Source organism: Thalassophryne amazonica, chromosome 20, assembly GCF_902500255.1.
Source record: "Thalassophryne amazonica chromosome 20, fThaAma1.1, whole genome shotgun sequence".
NCBI classification, from domain to species: domain Eukaryota; kingdom Metazoa; phylum Chordata; class Actinopteri; order Batrachoidiformes; family Batrachoididae; genus Thalassophryne; species Thalassophryne amazonica.
Genome location: NC_047122.1, coordinates 58,771,807 through 58,793,619, shown reverse-complemented (window position 1 = coordinate 58,793,619; position 21,813 = coordinate 58,771,807). Strand labels below are relative to the sequence as shown.

General features: G+C 38.6%; 1 protein-coding gene across 1 annotated transcript; it reads right to left on the bottom strand.

Moving 5' to 3' along the window:
• Window positions 1-314: 314 nt before the first annotated feature.
• pef1 (penta-EF-hand domain containing 1) lies at window positions 315-20,051 on the bottom strand. Its single transcript, XM_034161091.1, has 5 exons — window positions 19,947-20,051; window positions 12,208-12,427; window positions 7,900-8,055; window positions 6,202-6,345; window positions 315-931 (listed from the first exon to the last, which is right to left on the bottom strand). Exons 1-5 carry the CDS (start codon window positions 19,965-19,967, stop codon window positions 702-704), a joined length of 771 nt encoding a protein of 256 aa, XP_034016982.1. The 5' UTR covers window positions 19,968-20,051; the 3' UTR covers window positions 315-701.
• Between the last annotated feature and the right edge of the window lie 1,762 nt (window positions 20,052-21,813).

Below are 21,813 nucleotides of genomic sequence, written 5' to 3'. Positions count from 1 at the left end.
TACAATAATAATTCATAATTTGTTACAAATTAACAACATACCACGAATCGTGACTGTTGGACTGTACTGGCATTAAAAATACTGTGACCCATGTTTGATGCAGCTGCAACACCAAGTAGTCAACACATGCACTTGATGCATGGAAATACAAGTTGGATCTGTTAAAAATGATTCTGTGAACAAGAATTCAAAACAATGTGAATATTTTGAATTCTTGTTCACATGCGGCTGCATGTCAGTTTAAATGGAATGTTTACACAGATCAACCCAATTTAAAAAGTTGAAAATTTCACGTGAAGAACTGAGGAAATTGGCACTGGTGCAATTTTGTCAGACTTCCCTAAATGAACATAAACCAGTGAGAAATCCTTCTGGTTGTGCAAGCACACGCAGTTTGACATCAATGAACAAAATTAAGGCATATTAACTATTTTGGTTGTTTAGATGCACCAGTGTGGTGACGTGTTATCAACCCACAGGCGATGTTTTTTTGTTTTTTTCTCTGCAGATCTGTGGTGAAACCTGTGACAAATATTACGTTATGAATGGCCGTGGCATTTGATGTTCTGCATTTACAGCACAAAGTCCAGAATCAACGTATCCTGACAGATATGCACACATATCAGGAGAGCAGAGGAAGGTGGGCACAATTTGACCTGAATGTGAGATGCCACACGGTGCATCCACGTAGAGGGGGGGTGTCACATGAGCCTGGTGATGGTGCCGCAGAGGAAATCTTCGTAGCTCATACGTATGTTGCCTGACATGTTTGTGTCCCTCTCCCTGAAGGCCTGGGTCATGCTCTGGAGTTGGACACACACCTGGATGAAGCTGTCCATTTGGATGCCGGGTCGCCCGCCTCGTACACTGAAGCGGCGCACGAGTGCCTCAGCAAACTGGGGACTCAGGTGGTATCCCATCTGGGTGAGCGCTGAAAGGACAATAAAACATGAAGGAATCTGCCTTCAAGGATATTCTTTGTTCTAGCCTTCTTTGAGAAATTGGTGCAAGATTACTGTTTTAAACAAATAAACAAAACAAACAAAAAACTGACAGTCTATTTTTGTTTCAATAAAATTTAACATAAAACAAACACGAGTCAATTTTTAAACAGACAATATCACTTAGGCCTGGGTAAAAAAAAAAAAAAAAAAAAAATATATATATATATATATATATATATATATATTTATTTTAGAAATCACTACTTAAAACGTCACCAAAATATGAAATTAGTACCAATAATTAATGGTACTTGTACATATTGTATGTGCACCTTTATGTTTTAACATGTCAATAAAGATTATAACGAATGATATCTGTATAGTCTCATTCAGAAAAGAGAGTTAAATAAAAATGAAAAAAAAGCTGATTTAAAATCAATAAAAGTTGATTTAAATTGAAAAAAAAATCAAATATGACTTTTTAGAAAAAAAAGTCAATTTTTTTTAAATCAGCTCTGATTTCGATATTTGATGATTCTCAAATCAAAGAAATGTCATGTTGTCTTTGTAATGAGTCCTCAGCAAGACAGCATGACATAGTGCTGTTTGAATGTAAACTTGTTTTCAGACATAAACAGAATCTGAACAACATGAATATAAAAGACTGCTATGTATTAAAAAAAAAAAAAAGAGCTAAAACTCCTGTGATGGAACGCCACACTGTGCTCTGACAGTGATGACAGTTGACTCTAAACAGAATACGTAAAGATTATTATTCATGTAGAAGACCGATAACCGATACTTGAAAACGATATTTGCTTGCATAAAAAAAAAGTCAAAATTTCAAAAACACAGATCATTATTGTAGGTTTAACTACGCTATTATACTTTATATACTTATTACTGTTTTTGTTTATCTTGTTAGCTTGCTTGGTACGGTTGGCTTATTAACGGCTAATTTAGCTCTTCTAACTAGAACTAGCTTATTTTCATTATTTACAATTTTATTTTACATGGTGTAGATTTTTAATGATTCATCAGCTTATGTGTTCTTTTTAAAGATATCAACATATAGTACCTTAGTTCTTAGGTTTCCATTTGATAGCATATAGATTATGCTTTTTATTTTCCTATAGTATGCTAGCATAGTTACTTTAGATAGATAACAATACACATTACATCATAGCTTCTGTTTCTATAATAAAATACCATGACCATGACCAAATCTTCTCCTGTATTAATATTTAGGTTTCAACACCTACTCCTGTATATTATATAGTACCATATTTATTGTATATGTTGTTTATTACCCTTAATATATATATATATATATATATATATATATGATGTCTTATCTTTCTTAAGTCTTATTATTTATTATTATATATACTTTTTTCTTGAGCCGCTTGGGTGGGTAGGGAGAGTTTCCATGGGATAAAAAAAGCTTTTCAACTTACCATCCCTGGTTCTCAAGACCAGGCACCTAAGTGGCTCTACTCTACTCTTTTCTACTCTTCTATTTTACTCTTCCTTTTTAGATATTTAGATATACCTTAGTATACTAGCGTAGTTCCACCTTAGAATTGGAATACAATATATAAGTTACACCTTACTGAATTTTCATGATTCATTCCACAACCTTTAAACATGACATTCACACAAAAACAGAGTCAAAGTTATGCATTTTATAACAAAACGTCTTATTTGCAAACTGGCTTCACAAATGACCAATACGATAACCATACAAATGTTGAGTATCAGCATCAACCCCTCATCCATACCGGCGGACTTCATGTCGTTCATCCTGCAAACCTCTAGTTAGCTTTTGTTGATAACCCGCACAAATGTCGAGAAAGATTCTGCATCCACAGGAACCCATGTACATGTAAAATCTATTAAAATTTATTGCTGTTTTTCTTGTTCCAAAAAGAGGGACAGCATTAAATCCAACCCTGTTTTGTGTTTAACATGATGACTAGCAACCACGAACACAAGTGATTTCTATGTTGCTCAGTCTTCAACCGTAAACTGATTGTGTTCCACAAACATGTTGACAAAAGGGGAGGGGCAGAGCACCATCTGGTGGACAAATTATGCAACGATAACCCTCATGAAGCAGCCGATCTTCCGTCTCTTAATCTGAAATTGTCATTTATTGGCTGTTATAAACACCAACGGCCATTCATCTGCAAGTATCTCATATCGCCCAATTAAATCGACCTGAAGATTTATGAGTTGGGATTTAATTGAAATATATGTGTGTGAGAGGGGCTGAAAAGCTATTTCTCAAGCTGTAGGAGCATTTTCTCCAAACAGAGAAAAGTTGGGATAATAGTGAGCCTTTCCAGAAGTATCAAACCTTCAACGCCACTGAACCAACTCATTCAGCCAGTTTAAAAAATAAAATAAATAATAATTATAACCTGCAGGTGTTTCTCACCACAATGGAGGCCACTGTTCATGTCTCACGATCCACTGGGTAAAGTGGCAGCTCAAAACCCACTGCCGACCCAGAAGAACACAGACCTTGATCCCTGTCAAAACCTGTTTGGAGAATCTTTTACAGAATGCTCTAGAAGACGGGAATCCTGTTACAGCTGTCACTAACCAAACAAAACAACACACCAAACACACTTGCAGTCACGTAGCGTGGTGGCAGTGTGACGGTGTGGGGTTTCACTGCCGTTTCAGGGCGTTGCCATAATTAATGGACAAATAAATTCTGCTGGAGAAGCCAAACACATAAGAGCAACTCCACATATGAAAGGCTCAAAAGAAATCAAAGTTTAGAGTCAAAGTGCTGAGTGAACTCATTCGGATGCTGCGGCAAACCCTGGTGGGTTGTGCCGGAAATCCCTCCAATGTCACAGAAATTAAAACATTTCCTAAAAGAAGAGTGGACTAAAATTCCACCACAGTGATGTGAAAGACCCGTTTCAACTTACTGGAAGTATCTGGCTGCTGTTGCTGCTGGTCAGGTTGATGCAACCAGCAATTCAATTCATTAAGACAGTTACCCTTTCATACGATGACGTTTTAGGGCCACATTAAGTTTAGCTTTTTTTTTGGTAGACTACGAGAATAAAGTCGGAATATTACGAAAATAAAGTCAATTTTATGAGAAAAAAACTTGTAATATTATGAGAATAAAGTCATAATTTTATGAGAAAAAACTTAAAGTTGTATTTATACGAGAAACAATAACCCTGCGATAATCGCCGGAACTACAGACGAAGTCCGTGTGGTTTTTCCTCCAAAAAAGACCCATTTTCTTGCATATTCTTTTCAAAGTTTTGATACTAATGATAATGTGGTGCAGATGGACCAAAAGAAGTAGTATTTGCTTATCTGTAAAACCTATACTGAAGTACAACTTAAAGCACTCCACAGATCTCATTTTCAAATGCAGAGTTTTTCTCTGATAAAATTACGTCTTTATTCTCATAAAATTACAAGTTTATTCACAATATATTACATTTATTCTGGTAATATTATGAGTATTTTCTCATAAAATTACAACTTTATTCTCATAATATTATGACTTTACTCTCAAAGTCTTAAAAATCAAAACAAACAAACAAAAAAACTTAATATGGCCTTAAAACGCTGCCGTGCTTTCACATAGTGTGAGAAAATTATTTCTCTTTATGAAATTAATTATCAGAAAACTGTTGCCTCAGACAAAAATTTAGCCTAAGACAACTTCAATGAGACATGTAAATAAACTGAAGAAATCAGGAGGACAAATGCATTTTCACAACACTTTAGATGTAATTTGCAAACTACGAGGTCTATTAGAAAAGTATCCGACCTTATTATTTTTGTCAAAAACCATATGGATTTGAATCACGTGTGATTGCGTCAGACAAGCTTGAACCCTCGTGCGCATGCGTGAGTTTTTCCACGCCTGTCGGTTGCGTCATTCGCCTGTGAGCAGGCTTTGAGTGAGGAGTGGTCCAGCCCCCTCGTCGTCGTTTCGTTGCCAGGAAATGGCGGTATGATTTGGGCTTTTTTTCCCATCAGACGTTTTTCAGAAACTGTTAGAGACTGGCAGCTGGAAACCATTAGAAAAATTTATCTGGCTTTCGGTGAAAATGTTACGGGCTTGGCAGAGAATAAGGAGTGTTACTGTCGCTTTAAGGACGGCCCCCAGCGGCTGTGGGGCGTGCCGTGCTCCGAAGCCGCCATCGACAGGCTGAACGACCATTTCATTTCTAAATGGATGGCTGTCTGGATCCGTGACCATCGTGTGCCATTTCTCTGGTTATCACAAGAGCTGGACATCAACCATTTTCCGGCAGATTTCAGTTTTAACAAGAGATTTTGTCATGGAAAACCGAGCGGAGGCTTCGCGCGTTACGATGGATTTGCTACTGGAGTGAGACAAAACCACCTCGGTTTTGGTCTCACAGGACGGCTTTGAGATGGCGTTCAGACAGCTGTCGGTGGTTTTTCCATCGAGTGATTATCCGAGAAATTGTGGATGTGCCCAGGCCAGGCACATCCACAGTTTCATGTCAGAACATGTCCCGTGAGGCTTCATCACGGCGTTGCTGTGCGCCATGCGGCACCGCCGCAACGCGCGAAGCCTCCGCTCCTCTTTCCATGACAAAAACTCCTGTAACAGTGGAATGTGCCGTTCATTTCCAAACTGGACGCTGTGTTTTATCCGGGACGTCGTCTGACTAGCACAGGAATTGTGAAAAGACGTGGACATCAGCACTTTTTCGGCACATTGAGACAGACGTGCGGAGGAATTCCGCGCGTCGCGGCGGTGCCGCATGGCGCAAAGCAACGCCGTGATTAAGCCTCACGGGACATGTTCTGGCATGTCCAGGCCATCCTTAAAGTGACAGTAACATTCCTTATTCTCTGCCAAGCCCGTAACATTTTCACCGAAAGCCAGATAAATTTTTCTAATGGTTTCCAGCTGCCAGTCTCTAACAGTTTCTGAAAAAATTCTGATGGAAAAAAAGCCCAAATCATTCCGCCATTTCCTGGCAATGAAACAACAACGAGGGGGTGGACCACTCCTCACTCAAAGCCTGCTCACAGGCGAATGACGCAACCAACAGGCGTGGAAAAACTCACGCATGCGCACGAGGGTTCAAGCTTGTCTGACGCAATCACACGTGATTCAAATCCATATGGTTTTTGAAAAAATTAATAAGGTCGGATACTTTTCTAACAGACCTCGTAAATGACAAAATAATCAGATGAACTGTAGCATCTCCTGCGGACAGACAGACAGACGTACCTTGGTGTAGCTCTGTGCCGTTGATGTAGCCTGACCGGTCACTGTCATACTGCTGGAACATCGCTCTCCACCTTTGCATGAAGTCCCACAGGGCTGTGAATCCAAAGAGGTCCATATGACCAGACCGTGTCTTGTCGAACATATCTAAGAGTAAATACAAAACACTGCACGTTCATTTCTACGACAACTATAGTGTTGGTGTAAAAAATGTTAACTACATCAAGTACTCAGCACAGCATATAAAAGTATCAAAATGTAACATGGGGCTTTTAAAAATTCCTAGTCACAGGTCGGTTCATGATTGACTGAACCTTCTTGGGTCCTTGGTGGTAACTACACAGGCAGACAACCAGTCCCTCCAACACCAAACCACCTGACTGTAACCATCCGTCATATCCAGGTGAAACACAGGCTTCTCCTTGGCCTTTACCATCTGCTGGTGTCCTCAGCACTGAGGTACCTGCATGCTATCATGCCCAGAGAAGACTGCTATATGGCCAAAATGTCACAGTCGACATTTCCTCCCAATGCAAGTGGTACACCCCATCTGACACTTCCTAAGTAACTGTAAATCTTACACAAAGTCCTTCCAATGGTACCTCAAGCTGCCCTGAAGAGACCTGCTATCAAAGACATTCAGTCACTCCTTTAAGTTACCGGTTCATGTCAAAGTCTCACAACCAGACAGTAAGTAACAGAACCCTCAACATTTCAATCTTCATTCTCCTGCAAAGATATGTAAATATGCTAAGACACTTCTGCTTAGGGACCTCATGAGTCCATAAGCTCTTTCCAAGCGTCTTTCAATCTTAAAAGGCCTACACCCTAAAGGTATAGATGAAGCTCTCTCTCTGGTATCCTACAAAACCTTTGGGTGAACTACAGGGTTTCAACAGCTTAAAGAAAGATAGATTTAAGACTTTTTAATGACAGTCGGAATGAACCCTAAGAATAAATAAATAAGGGGCTGAGGGTTAGAGATAATTTGGCCCAAATATTTATTGTAACATAGAACACAGTCACCAGTTTAAGCCATGCTGCAAAATCTGCCCTGAAAAGCCAATTTTCTAAATTTCTTTATTTCGTGTGTGTGTGTGTGTCCAAACCTTATCAGGAGTTTGTACCCAACAGATTTTCTAATGGCCTCTATTTATTAGTCGTGTCCGTCGCCATCCTTCTGTTTCCATTTTCTGCAATACTTTATGCCAATTAAAGGTCTACTTCATTTCTTTGGTTCTATGATGCTAATGTCAGCATACTATATGTAGCTAGCAGTGTACTTTGACTTTTGAACGGCATTCTGGAATCCGTCTTGTTCAGTGTCTTTCAGAACGCACACGCTTCTTAAAGTAAAGACTCACATTGTTTTATTATCATGGAATTACTCCTGGAATGTTTGGATTTTCCAAAACTGAACAGGCACCAAGAAAACAAAGGTTCCTTGCAGAAGTCATTTTATTTATTCATCCAGAATCATCTTCATGTGATCACTGACCCAATCTTAGGGGTTTGGACACATAAAAAAAAGATTATTTCTCTTCTCTGACACTCAACATTAGGCATAGTTTATTCTGACCAAGTACATCTGTGAAAATATTTTATGGACTTATTTTAAATTCTGCCTATCAAAAGAACTCTGGAGGACTTCTAAATATTTCAACAAAAATGCAGGGTTGAATTCATCTTGAACAGACTTACTGATCATCATGAGGCAGGTCTCATCATTGAAGGAAGAGCTGTTGGAGTTGAGAAGCGCCTGCTTCAGCTCTTTCAGGTTGATAAAGCCACTGTGGTCAGTATCAACACTCTGAAACCACTGGTAAGCCTCTGGGTTAACACCAGGGGGAATGTTTCCTATTCAAAAAGAAAGAAAAATAAGAGTATTCAGATGGAATATAATGGAGGGAGATTTATGTTGAACTTGATGACTCACATTGCCAGAACAATTAATTCTGTATTTGTTTCTGACACAGTTTTACATTTTCTTCATCTGTTGTGTCAACTGATATGATCCATTAAGCTGATCTGCGATTGTTATGTTTTTGCAACAGTGTTGGAAGCACATGCTGTTCTGTTTGCATTGGTCTTTATGTTAGCACATGAGCCCAAAGCCAATTTTGATTTGCAGTGCCTTACAAAAGTATTTACCCCCTTGGGCTTTGCCATTTTAAACACAAAAACTAATTCAGGCTTTAGATTAAAATTTCTAAAATCATGTAGCTTAAACTTAAACTGCAAGCAAATCTCTATAAATCGATATAAATTAAATAAAAATATAAACCCCAAGAGTATGGATTGCCAAAGTAATGCCCCCTTTGGTATAAATGTTTATGTATCCAACCATTGGCTTGTCTAACAAAAACTTGCAATAAAACTGATGATTTACATGTATTATTACTAAATCATGGTGTTGCCCAAAAAGAAGCATGATTATATAATAACAGCAACAATAATAATAATAATAATCAATACACCACACATTTGTGCTCAAATTAATTTTACACTTTTGCATTATGAAGCTGCAGATTTCAGAAAATCTATATACATAAAGGGCTACGTTTGTCTGTCCGGGATAAACTCCCAAACTATAATAAGTAGCCCTAAAAACTATATACATTCTGAATCCTCATGACATGGGGAACAAACTGGTACCATTTTTTTAAGAGATTAACTGAAAATTACCCCCAAAATAGCCAGCTGTGGGTATGACCAGGCAGATTCAAATTTCCAGCCCTGTATATGTGTTGGCCATCTCTGTTTATTTAATCCCTTTCTACAGCACACTCAGCAAAACAACAGCATGCTTAGGCTGAGGCTGTGGGTATGACCAGGCAGATTCAAATTTCCAGCCCTGTATACGTGTTGGCCATCTCTGTTTATTTAATCCCTTTCTTCAGCTACTTTATGTTCTCAACTGTTAAGCACCTGACTGTCCTGTACAACACAGTTTGCCTTCCTGTCTGAATACATCCATTTTATGTTTGTAAAATTGCAATGTAAAAACAGTGAAATACACCACTACCTCAAGTTTGATTAATTGATATTTACATTTACTGTTACCTACCCTTTGTGTGTAATTTTGTTCTAAATTTGATTGCAAAACAAAGTCTGCATGAAAGACATCAAATGTGTTTGTCTTTTAACCAAGTATTTCCACTAAGTTTGGGAAGTCCACCTCTTACAGTTGTGCTGGACAAACTTTAGCCCATTAACTATTATATTTATAAGACATCAGCATTACAAAAACAAATGTTGGGCAATTGTTTTGATTAAAATGATTGACATTTGGCTTATGTCTAAAAGAGGTTAACCCGGGTAGCACCATGTACCCCAGCTTGTAATGCATAAAATCACAGCAAATACATTCAAACAAAATTTAAATAACTTTACAGCTACAGGGTGACCCCTCCCCCAAGCAAAAAAAACCCAGAACCCATAAAAATTGTAATAAATCCTACAAAGGTCCAGCAAATTTCAAGGAATTTGCTGGACTCACAGTAAACTTCATTCTGTGTACAATCAATCCTCAAAGTTTCAGTTATCTTGGTCGCTTTGCATAAAAGTCATGTTCTTTCCTAAATATGCTCCAAATTGTCTGATTTGTTGGATAAATAGGCATCTGGGCCTGTTATGTCATTGTACAAATTATTACAATTTTTATGGGTCCTGTTTTGTTTTGTTTTTTGGGGATCACCCTGTACATACATGAAACAAAATGTCCAACATTATTATTATTATTACAAGTAAGAAATGTGTTGGTAGCCTGCTGTAGATTACAGCTTCTCTAACTTTAATTGTACCACCACCAGCAGAGTTTCACAAGTCACTGGCCGTGGCAAGGACAAGGCTCAATAAAAACGTGATGTCAGCAACGGAGACAAGTCATGGGCGAGAGGCCAGGAACTAAATACATGGAAGAGGAGACAGACGGTTAGAAAATATGGTGGCAGGAGAGGAGGGAGAACCAATTGTCAGGAATACGAATGAGGAAAGGAGACCAGGTGACGCTTTACGCCGGGACCTGATGGATTCCATCACCGCTGGGATTAATGGCAACACAGGCTATCAACTTCTGATTTCGCTGCTACAAGAAACGGCATAATCACACACATACACACTCGTACACTTTAGTCATTTGTCTCACGCTTTGTTTAACCCTCATTCGGTATTAGCGGAGTCATCACTCTGCCCATGTAATCGTGCTGAGGGGCTAAAAGGTGAACCCTGTCTGTACATATCAGTGTGAGCCACACACCGGCAATGCAAAAGTTGTTTTCTATCCACCATCACATCAGGGAGTGAAGGAGGAAGAAAAGGGGAAGCAGGGAGAAGCAGTGAAGAGTGTAAGTACAAACTCCTCATGTTCAGCGATGTACGCTGAATCTAAATGTCCCCCCAGCGCCCAGGGCTAAACCTTGAAACCCAGCAGACTTAATTCATATCAACTGGAGAGTGACTCAGTGCATGAGGCCGCTAGGATTTGAAATACGACATATCAAGTTCAGCGTCTCCCCGAGAAATATTTTCAGGCCTGCCTCCTCATTACCAAGTACATGGGTGCAAACAATATATTTGGGTAGAACCAGAATTTGATGTGCATATTTACTGTTATATTTCCCCTTAGTCGTCACAGACAGATCTCAGGTTAAGTGAGCACCCACACTTTCTTTTTTGACAAAGTTTAAGTCCAGACACCCCGGTAAAGCATGTCCACACAAAAGGAGGCTGGGCCAACCATGGCCCACAGGCCACAAATGAGCAACCCTTATTCAGGAGCTGCACAGTGGCCGATATAAGATGCCGTCCAAAAAGCCCATGACGCAGATCACCTTCAGAAACAAAAACTTTTCCATCTTTTTTTAAATGACACATTGCCTTTAGCAGCACAGATGTATGGTGGGAAACAGGAGTTATCGAGAAGGTGTCTTAATACTGACAGAGAGGTTGATGAAAGAAACATCTGCAATGCAAAAGTATAATCAAAGGTGGAGGGTAACATCTGAGTTTTGGTATGTTGATAGAAGTCAAAATTTGTGGAGTAGATGTCAGATTCTGACACCTCACTCTGATACAGACAGAATGATATTTAACAGTTTTTAACATTGTACTGCTGTTAGCTGAATGCTGATAAGATAAAAAAAACAAATAATAAGCCAATTACTGCCACATCAAATCACTTGAAATAGTTCCTCCGTAGAAGACTGTGTGAGAGAGAAACCCATAATCAAAGCACTGCAGACCTGCTAAAATTATTACTGACATCCAAATTAACAGATATTTGGTTGTATTTTTCATTTGCATTAATAGTACAATATTTCCAACCTTCAGGTGGTTCTCGTAGGCTAGGATGATCGTACTGTAGGAGAAACACTGATGTTACCTCTATGACACTATGTTGCTCATTATTGTGTATTTGATGCCTTATATTTTGCTGTCACAACTATTGGTACCAACAAATGTATCAGACCTTTGACATCAATGGTGACATGTGTTGATGTCCAGTGAACTGCAATCATATGGATGTCTGATTGTAAAATAATTCACTCTTTGTTTTGGTCAAAACATCACTAAGCAAACATTCAAATAAATGACTGCTGAACACACTGTGTGTGTGTATGTGTGTGTGTATAATATAGCCTAGGCTCACATTCCTGTGAGTTACATGTGTGCTGTTTTATAGAACACCTGAAATCTGTTAGGATGGTGTTTCTTTGTAAATTTAGGCATACCTGCAGCCAGGTTCTTCCTACCCTTGTTATGCTTCCATGATTCCCCAAGTCGTCTGTGTTTTACGCGACAGCACTGTGAACTGGGGAAGCCTTGCAAAAACGTGGACTCGTGCATAAATGGCACAAAATGTGTGTGAAAGCACTCTTGTGCACTTGATTAATTTGTCAGTTGGACAGCCTTAAGCCCTCAAAGCCTGTGAGTTTGTGAGTGTGGACTTTGAGTTTGAGCTTTAGGCTCCCAAATGCAAAAACATACAGAGCTTTAGGATATGGTTACCTGCAGGTGCATGTTGTCCATACATTCCTCCCTGAGGGTGTCCCCCATACGGCCCACCAGTGGATCCATAATGCCCTCCCTGCCCTGGCACTCCATAACCGCCATGAGGAGCTCCTGGTGGAGCTGATGCACCTCCATATGGAGCTGAAGGAGGATGTGTATAGGGGCCAGTTCCTTCCCCATAAGGAGCACCAGGTTGTGGATTTCCTGTTGGGTAACCCTTCAAAGAGGCAAGCGCATAGTTCACTGGATTGTATGATAAACACAAAAATCACAATGTGCTGTTGGCAGCTGGTTACAAACTACTGCAGTGTAGTCCTGACACAAAAACAATCATCAGCTATTCATCAAGGCATGACATCAACCTTGTTGCAGAATGTCAGTTTTTTCTGTTTTATATCACTGTAACTGGACAGTGGGCTGCTTGTCAGAGAAATGCAGCTGTATGAAGACGTTACCTTGGACTGTACAAAACTGATGATGTTGCGAATAGTTTCCTAATGTTGTAAATCAATCAGTTAGTTGACAATGAAAACAGGGAGTTTTGTAGCTTGAGACCAACTGTGAAACACCCACATACATTAACAGTTGAAGAGGCGCAGAGAAAAACTCTTGACTAAAAAAGGTTAGAATTCCAGTGGTATTCCGAATGCAGCATGATGATACAGATTTTTTGGGGGGACTCTATAATTAGGGAGTGAAGAATTTACAATACTTACAAAACAGCAGTGATTCTTAACATGTATTTGTTAAACTCTTATGACAAAGAAATGTAATTGATGGTTGAAGTTGAACCTTAATATAAATAATTCAACTTATTATATCCTCCTGACTACAGGACACACACACACAGATATATATATATATATATATATATATATATATATGTGTGTGTGTGTGCGTGTATATGGTAGTTGGGAGGATACGGCTGCGATGCTACGCGCGCTCTGACTGGCTGATTACAAGTCAGATATTTTTCATTCCAAACCAAGTAGCTAAATACACGATTAGAAAAACCAAGTGGAACATGAATGTACTCCATAAATATCTAAACAACATCGCATAAAACCGACAAATTGGATGCCTACCAGTTAACGACTGGACCGTCTGTTAACCTAGTGAAGGTGAAAAAAGTGAAGGAGCCCAACACCGTCAGTAGCATATTCGGTCGAAACTGTTAGTTTGCGTGTTTATTGGGGCTGCAACAAACGATTATTTGGATCATCGATGAATCTGATGGGGTTTCGACATGATTAATCGGATTAGCGGGGAATTGTTTAAAAATGACTTAGACTTAGACAACTTTATTCATCCCACCAGGGGCAATTGGTTTCGGCAGCCTGCATACCGGCACATTAACATACAACAACAACAACAAAAACAAAAAACAGAATAAGATAAAAAAAAATATATATATATACAACATCCATACATCCTCATACCTATATATCTACACCTCACAAAGAATTTAAAAGACGGATAACAGAAGGGATAAAGGATTTTAACAATCGATTCGTCCTGCAGACAGGTGAAACATAACGTCGACCCGAAGGCAACAGAGAAAATTCACCTGCTAGCACATGTCCGGAAGAAGACAAAATACATCTTGCCTTCCTTATCATTTGTTGTTCACAAAAACTAGCTAGGTCTCTAGTTTCCATTCCAATGATCTTTGAACATATCCTTGTAATACTATACAACCTATTTTTATCCTTCAGAGCCAAGCTGGAAAACCAGCAGATAAAAGAAAAACATAAAAGGCTTTCAATAAAAGACTGATAAAAGCGGCCCATGATAACAGGCCTAACAGAGAAGGAAAATACGCCAGGGAAACAATTTTTCTCTCCTTCCATCACTTTAACAACAGACCATTATTTGAAAACTTAAAATACTTGAAAATCAACAAATCATCAAATGTCCCTTGGCTGTTGAAATATAAAATAATAAAGAATAAAACAGTTTATAATAAAAAACAAAAATAATTATTTCAAATGACATTGCTTTATCAAAGTGCTGAGTTGCTATAAAACAACATTGAAACATATAAATGTTATAAAATATATGGTGAAAAGAAAATGGTATTTTTGTTGCTGCAAATGACCAATTAGCAATTTTAACCATAAAACCTAAATCAAAAACTGTAGCCTGACTCATATGTGCAACATTCTGGCAACTCAGACTGAAAATGAATGGCAGCTGGTCGCTTTGCCTCTGTCTCTTGAAACTAATGTGACCAAGGGGTGATGGAGGTCCAAGCCATGCTTGAGAGCATTGTTAATAATTCAAGGATTCAATGTCATATGTCAATGTCATAATGTCATCAGTGTGCCCTTTGCTGGACAAACTATGTAATGACACCATTTATAACAGCATAAGTGTTTTCTTGTTTAGTTATTTTTTAAATATGTTTTATTAAACTATAAATTTTCATATCAGCAAAATTTACACCAATAGTAATATATTTGCATTTCATATCAGTTGGGTTCCAGTTCTGACACTAGAGTTTATGTGGAGTGTGTCCAAATGTCCACATACCTTTGTGAATATACGTTTCAAACAAAAATGAAGTTTAATTATTTTAACGCAGTTTTCACTGAGCATCACGGGTCATGTGAGCCACTGTGAACATCATTAAAGGGGTCCGATGTGTTTCAATACAGCAAGCTGAGCAGAAAAAGGCCAGACATGATTAAAGCTTTTTTTTTTTAATCGACAGATGATAAAATCAATTGTTCCTTCCCTGCTTTTTCTATAGTTATTGGACAGAACAGCTTGTTTTGCATGCCCCAGAAAACAGCAAAGGGACTCACAGATACGCTGACTTCAGTGATGTCTCATTCATGGCGAACTGAATTTTTCATCATCAATTTTATTTATATAGCGCCAAATCACAACAAACAGTTGCCCCAAGGCACTTTATATTGTAAGGCAAGGCCATACAATAATTACGTAAAAACCCCAACGGTCAAAACGACCCCCTGTGAGCAAGCACTTGGCGACAGTGGGAAGGAAAAACTCCCTTTTAACAGGAAGAAACCTCCAGCAGAACCAGGCTCAGGGAGGGGCAGTCTTCTGCTGGGACTGGTTGGGGCTGAGGGAGAGAACCAAGAAAAAGACATGCTGTGGAGGGGAGCAGAGATCAATCACTAATGATTAAATGCAGAGTGGTGCATACAGAGCAAAAAGAGAAAGAAACACTCAGTGCATCATGGGAACCCCCCAGCAGTCTAAGTCTATAGCAGCATAACTAAGGGATGGTTCAGGGTCACCTGATCCAGCCCTAACTATAAGCTTTAGCAAAAAGGAAAGTTTTAAGCCTAATCTTAAAAGTAGAGAGGGTGTCTGTCTCCCTGATCCGAACTGGGAGCTGGTTCCACAGGAGAGGAGCCTGAAAGCTGAAGGCTCTGCCTCCCATTCTACTCTTACAAACCCTAGGAACTACAAGTAAGCCTGCAGTCTGAGAGCGAAGCGCTCTATTGGGGTGATATGGTACTATGAGGTCCCTAAGATAAGATGGGACCTGATTATTCAAAACCTTATAAGTAAGAAGAAGAATTTTAAATTCTATTCTAGAATTAACAGGAAGTCAATGAAGAGAGGCCAATATGGGTGAGATATGCTCTCTCCTTCTAGTCCCCGTTAGTACTCTAGCTGCAGCATTTTGAATTAACTGAAGGCTTTTCAGGGAACTTTTAGGACAACCTGATAATAATGAATTACAATAGTCCAGCCTAGAGGAAATAAATGCATGAATTAGTTTTTCAGCATCACTCTGAGACAAGACCTTTCTAATTTTAGAGATATTGCGTAAATGCAAAAAAGCACTCCTACATATTTGTTTAATATGCGCTTTGAATGACATATCCTGATCAAAAATGACTCCAAGATTTCTCACAGTATTACTAGAGGTCAGGGTAATGCCATCCAGAGTAAGGATCTGGTTAGACACCATGTTTCTAAGATTTGTGGGGCCAAGTACAATAACTTCAGTTTTATCTGAGTTTAAAAGCAGGAAATTAGAGGTCATCCATGTCCTTATGTCTGTAAGACAATCCTGCAGTTTAGCTAATTGGTGTGTGTCCTCTGGCTTCATGGATAGATAAAGCTGGGTATCATCTGCGCAACAATGAAAATTTAAGCAATGCCGTCTAATAATACTGCCTAAGGGAAGCATGTATAAAGTGAATAAAATTGGTCCTAGCACAGAACTTTGTGGAACTCCATAATTAACCTTAGTCTGTGAAGAAGATTCCCCATTTACATGAACAAATTGTAATCTATTAGATAAATATGATTCAAACCACCGCAGCGCAGTGCCTTTAATACCTATGGCATGCTCTAATCTCTGTAATAAAATTTTATGGTCAACAGTATCAAAAGCAGCACTGAGGTCTAACAGAACAAGCACAGAGATGAGTCCACTGTCTGAGGCCATAAGATAATTTGTAACCTTCACTAATGCTGTTTCTGTACTATGATGAATTCTAAAACCTGACTGAAACTCTTCAAATAGACCATTCCTCTGCAGATGATCAGTTAGCTGTTTTACAACTACCCTTTCAAGAATTTTTGAAGAATGAATCTAACTAAACATAATTCCTCCCAGTTAAATATTCGTTAGTGTTTTTAACCAAGAACATACTGTTTTCCAACATAATAGTAAAGGTAGTGGATACAGATATGGAAGACAGAAGGCCTCTGATTGGCTGATTGCCAACGTGTGACAATTCCTACGGGTACAGCCAATTTGCTATACCCAACTCTGACCCATGGGACTTGAATTTCTTCACCCTGTGAATAAAATAATTTCTTATAGCTCACTAATATTTGTGCAAGCACGTTAGAGCCTTAAAGACCATCCAACAGCGCATGACGTGCATGATCCGAGGCTATGATTGAGCTTTACAAGATCATTGCCAAAAGATAGAACCAAACATTAACTTTAGAGAGAACTACCAGAGGAAACAACTGAAAATCTATAAGGAAAAATTATGTTTTGCCATTCATAAAAACTTCTCCTTTGATGCGAATGCTGACAGGAGATGATGGTTATGGTTAGGGTTATGGGAAGGGATAGGGTTACAAATAGCAAAACTTAAAAAAAACAAAAAAAAAAAACACGTAATGAAAATATTAAAAACCCAGTGTCCATTTAAAGTGGGTCACACGATGATGTCATTACGCTTGACCAATCAGTGTTCCGGACCAATCACAGCATCCGGACAAATAGCCAAAGTAAGTGATTTTCCGGTCATGGAAGACTATGCACTGCCTTAAGTTTTAGTGACTTTAGAGAGACAAAGAGCTGGCATTAGAAGTTGAATACTGAGCCTCATTTAAATGGCAGTGGATATTTTGCCGGATACAGCAAACATGCACCTAGCGCTATTTGACCAGATCTACTTGCTGATTGGCTAGTTCAAATGATGTCATTGCAGAGGGTAATTCAACATGGCGACATCCTTGGCACTGAAAGTTGCAGCACCCTCGGAATTTAGTGTTGGTGCTAATTTTTCATCTTGGGAAGCCCTCGGCAAAGTTGAACTGGACGATATTTCGCCGTACGAAGCACCGGCAAAACAGCGCTGTCTAAATTTATTCACGACGGAACGGAACAGCCGCAGTCAAGTGGGAACTTAAAGGCGATCAGAATTAAAGATCTCCTTACTTCACATTCATGATAGTAGCTCGATATTGGTGATTTTCATGATTGAAAATTGCCATATTTTACCATTCACTATTTTCAGGGGTGGACTGATTGAAGGTTTTGCAGACATGACACTGACAGAGAAAGAACAGGATAAATACATGTGCCAATGTGGCCTTCTGTATTTTTGCTTTTATTCTGTCTTGAATTTGCAGGTTTTATTTATCATCCCCGCCCAACACAGAAAATTACCAAGACTGCAAAAATTTTTTCCACCGTGCCCGAAATTATTTCCACTGCATGGCGAAAAGCGCCGGTGGAAATAATTTTTGTCACACAATGGAAATAATTTTGGGCATGGGTATGCCATGTTATTGAGCTGCTTTTAGCATCCAAAAATCCCTCGAGCTGCTTTTTGCATCCGAGAATCCCTCCGGCAGGTGATTTTCTGTTGCGATGCTAACGACTTTATGGCACCCAAAACTGCATTTAAAGATGAAAAATTAGCACCAACACTCAATGCTGAGGACGTCACCATGTTGAAATACCCTCTGCGATGACGTAATTCTAGCCAATCAGCAAGGAGATCCGGTCTAATAGCACTAGGTGCATGTTTGCCATATCCGGCAAAATATCCACTTCGTATTTAAAATGGTATCTGTAAAGTAGTTAGTAACCAGTGTTGCCACAGTTACTTTGAAAAAGTAATCCAATTACTGATTACTGATTACTCCTTGAAAAAGTAACTTAGTTACTTTACTGATTACTCAATTGTAAAAGTAACTAAGTTAGATTACTAGTTACTTTTTTAGTTACTTTTCCCAGCTGCCGACAACAACCCACGTCAACATGACAATGATACCTGTTTTGCCAAAACTTACTTTATAGTCACCCTTTCTTGACTTCAATGAAAATAAATACTTGTTTTATAAAAAGTAAAATAAAGACCTCTTTCTTGACCTCATATAAAACTTGCAATTTCAAACCTACATTGTTTATAAATGTAACTATTAAATTCATTCTAGCATTTTTCTAACATTTAAATTCTCTCTAAATATTTTACTTGTCGAAATTAATATTATTTTAAGTGTATTAGTAGTTGTAGTAAAAAAAGGCTTCAAAACTGGACCTTTAATCTAGGGGTGTTGTGAGGGGGGCACATCCCTGCCCCACGCCCCCATTCCATCTGGATTCGCCCCTACTTTGGCGTTTGAGTACAAAGAATGGATAACATTTATTTATGCAGAAAACGTGACCAGATTTACAGGTTAGAAAGTTTTATTGTGTTTTCACATCATGTGGTCCTCAGAAAGAGAGTTTAGGTGCGTTTGAGTGGAAAATAGTGTTAGTTGTTGACGCGTCGCGGAGGATCAGCTGTTTTAACGTGCAGATACGGAGCGGCTCAGCTCAGCTCTAAATAAAGGAGGAAAAAAAGTATAAAAATGTCTTTGTAAAGCTCAGTGCAGGTGTGCTGATCACCGTGCTTTAAGCGACGACGAGTCGAGCAGCTGCAAAAAAACCGTGGATGAAAAGCTCACAACTCACTTAAAGTGGGCAGTTCAGTCGAACCCCGACCTCCTGCCCACAGACCAAGTTTAATGCTGCTATCGACCCACAATGAAAAATAATAGTAACGCACAGTGACATGGAGAAGTAACTTTAATCTGATTACTGATTTGGAAAGATTAACGCGTTAGATTACTCGTTACTAAAAAAAAAGTGGTCAGATTAGAGTAACGCGTTACCGGCATCACTGTTAGTAACCTGTAAGTTTTCTATATTTCTACTACTCACATTTTGGGATAAATCTTCCGTACCTGGAGACACTGAATACTGAGACATAAACATAATAAGTCGTTTTGGTGGGTGAAAGTTTCAAAATGTTACAATATAGGCGTGGGCATCTCTGAAAGCTAGTAGCTAACAGCTACATACACTAACACAGCCAGTATTTAAACGAATAGCTAACTTTCGATTATTTGTGTAACTCAGACAAACCACAGCGACATATCAAAGAACTCGGACAAAATAATACCGTTACCAACATCTGCTTAACAAAGCCCAAACAGAAAATGAAGCATTATTACGATACCTGGTTATAATGAAAACTCATTGTTTGACAAACTTCCTACAACAACAGCACCGTGTCTGCGCACACAGGCCCCTCCCACAACGCGCGGCGGCTATTGGGCAAGCTCGCTGTCTGTCAAAGCGGCATCTGCGACTGCTGCTCCTGATTGGACAACAACAGTGAGAATCCGATGACGACGGAATAAATGATTCACGGCAGTGTGATCACACACCCAATCAAAAAAAAAAAAAAAAAAAAAAAGTGATCACACACCCAATCGTTTGTGAGTTAGTCACTCGCTGTTCAAAATAAAAAAATAAAAATAAATAAATAAATAAAACATCCTGGAACACAGGGTTTGTCAACATGTGACATTTTAAATAATAAAATATATTAAGATATTTATTGTGTTTAGGCCTAATAGTTATGTTTTATAGCACTGTTTGGCAATCTAGCGTAGTGTGCAAAAATAACATTTTATCCACAAAATAGCCTACATTTTTAGTATTTTAGAATGATGTTGCTTTAAACGCAAGCTATCTGGATGAAAACGGGAAAGTAGTCAGACTTAGTGAACACTTCTGTCAAGTGTATTAAAAACACATGTATTAAAGTTTATGCCCCCTCCACCCCAAAAAGCGCACATACACCCTCCACTCCTGTTTATATCTCTTGACATTTTTTTCCGAGCTTTGATTATGATCACTAATCTTAATACAGAACTTTGAACTTGAGCTACTGACCTTTGAAACTAATGATTGAGATTTGTTTGCTATCATACATATATCGATTCTGATTTTTGATCCTGAACTTTTGTCACCATTGTTGAGGTTTGATCATGATGACTCATCTTTGATCCTGGCCTTTGATCTTGGTTGATGAACATTACTTGTGATTCCCCATCTTTGATTATGATCATTGATTACAAAATTTGATTCTGATTGGATACTTTCACTTATGGATACTTGCTGACTTTGATCCTGAATGTTAATCTTTTATACTAATCATTGACCTTTGATGCCAATTATTAAACTTTGATTTAAATCACTCCTTTTGTTATGCTGATCTTTGCTCCTAATGGCTGATTTTGATCCCCATCGCTCATAACTGGTCTTTCATAATAACCTTTGAGCTTTTATGTTGATCACTCAGCTTTATTTGATCTTGATCCCATCTTGATCACTCATACTGATCCTACTGATGGCTCCTAAGTTTTGATTCTGATAGGAAACTTTCAATCCTGCTCATTTATCTCAGCCTGGTTTCTGTAAGGTTGATACTTATCACTGATCTTTGATACTGATGACTAAACTTTGATCCTAATCACTGCTTTTTGATTCTGATCTTAATAGCTGTTTTTTTTAATCATGATCACTTGTTGTTTGATTGCTGATCTTTGATACTGACATTTGAGCTTGGCTGATAGCCTTTTATACTGATCACTGACCTTTGATCATGATCAAACATCTTTAATGCTGATCTAAGATCCTGATTGTTGTATTTAGATTCTGATCTTGATCTCAATTCCTCATCTTTGAACGTCACTAAGGAGGCTATGATTTTGTTGCCATTTTGTTCATACTATGTCTATCTGACAATTTTTGTCACAGGCGAGATCAACCCATTGATCTTGGGCCTGCTTTTGATCTTTGATCCCGATTAGGATTCAGAATCAAAAAGTGAATCCTCTCCTTTGATCCTAATCACTGATCAAATCAGCAGTCCTGATTTCAACGTCAAAAGAAGAAGTATCATAAATCAAAGGCAATATCATAATAGGAATCACAGATTAAAGTCAAGATCCTCACATAGACCAAAATTCTATCAACTTTGCCTTGACCTGAGACCCGTCTCAACTGACTCTCATTGTTATTCCCGTGGGCCCATT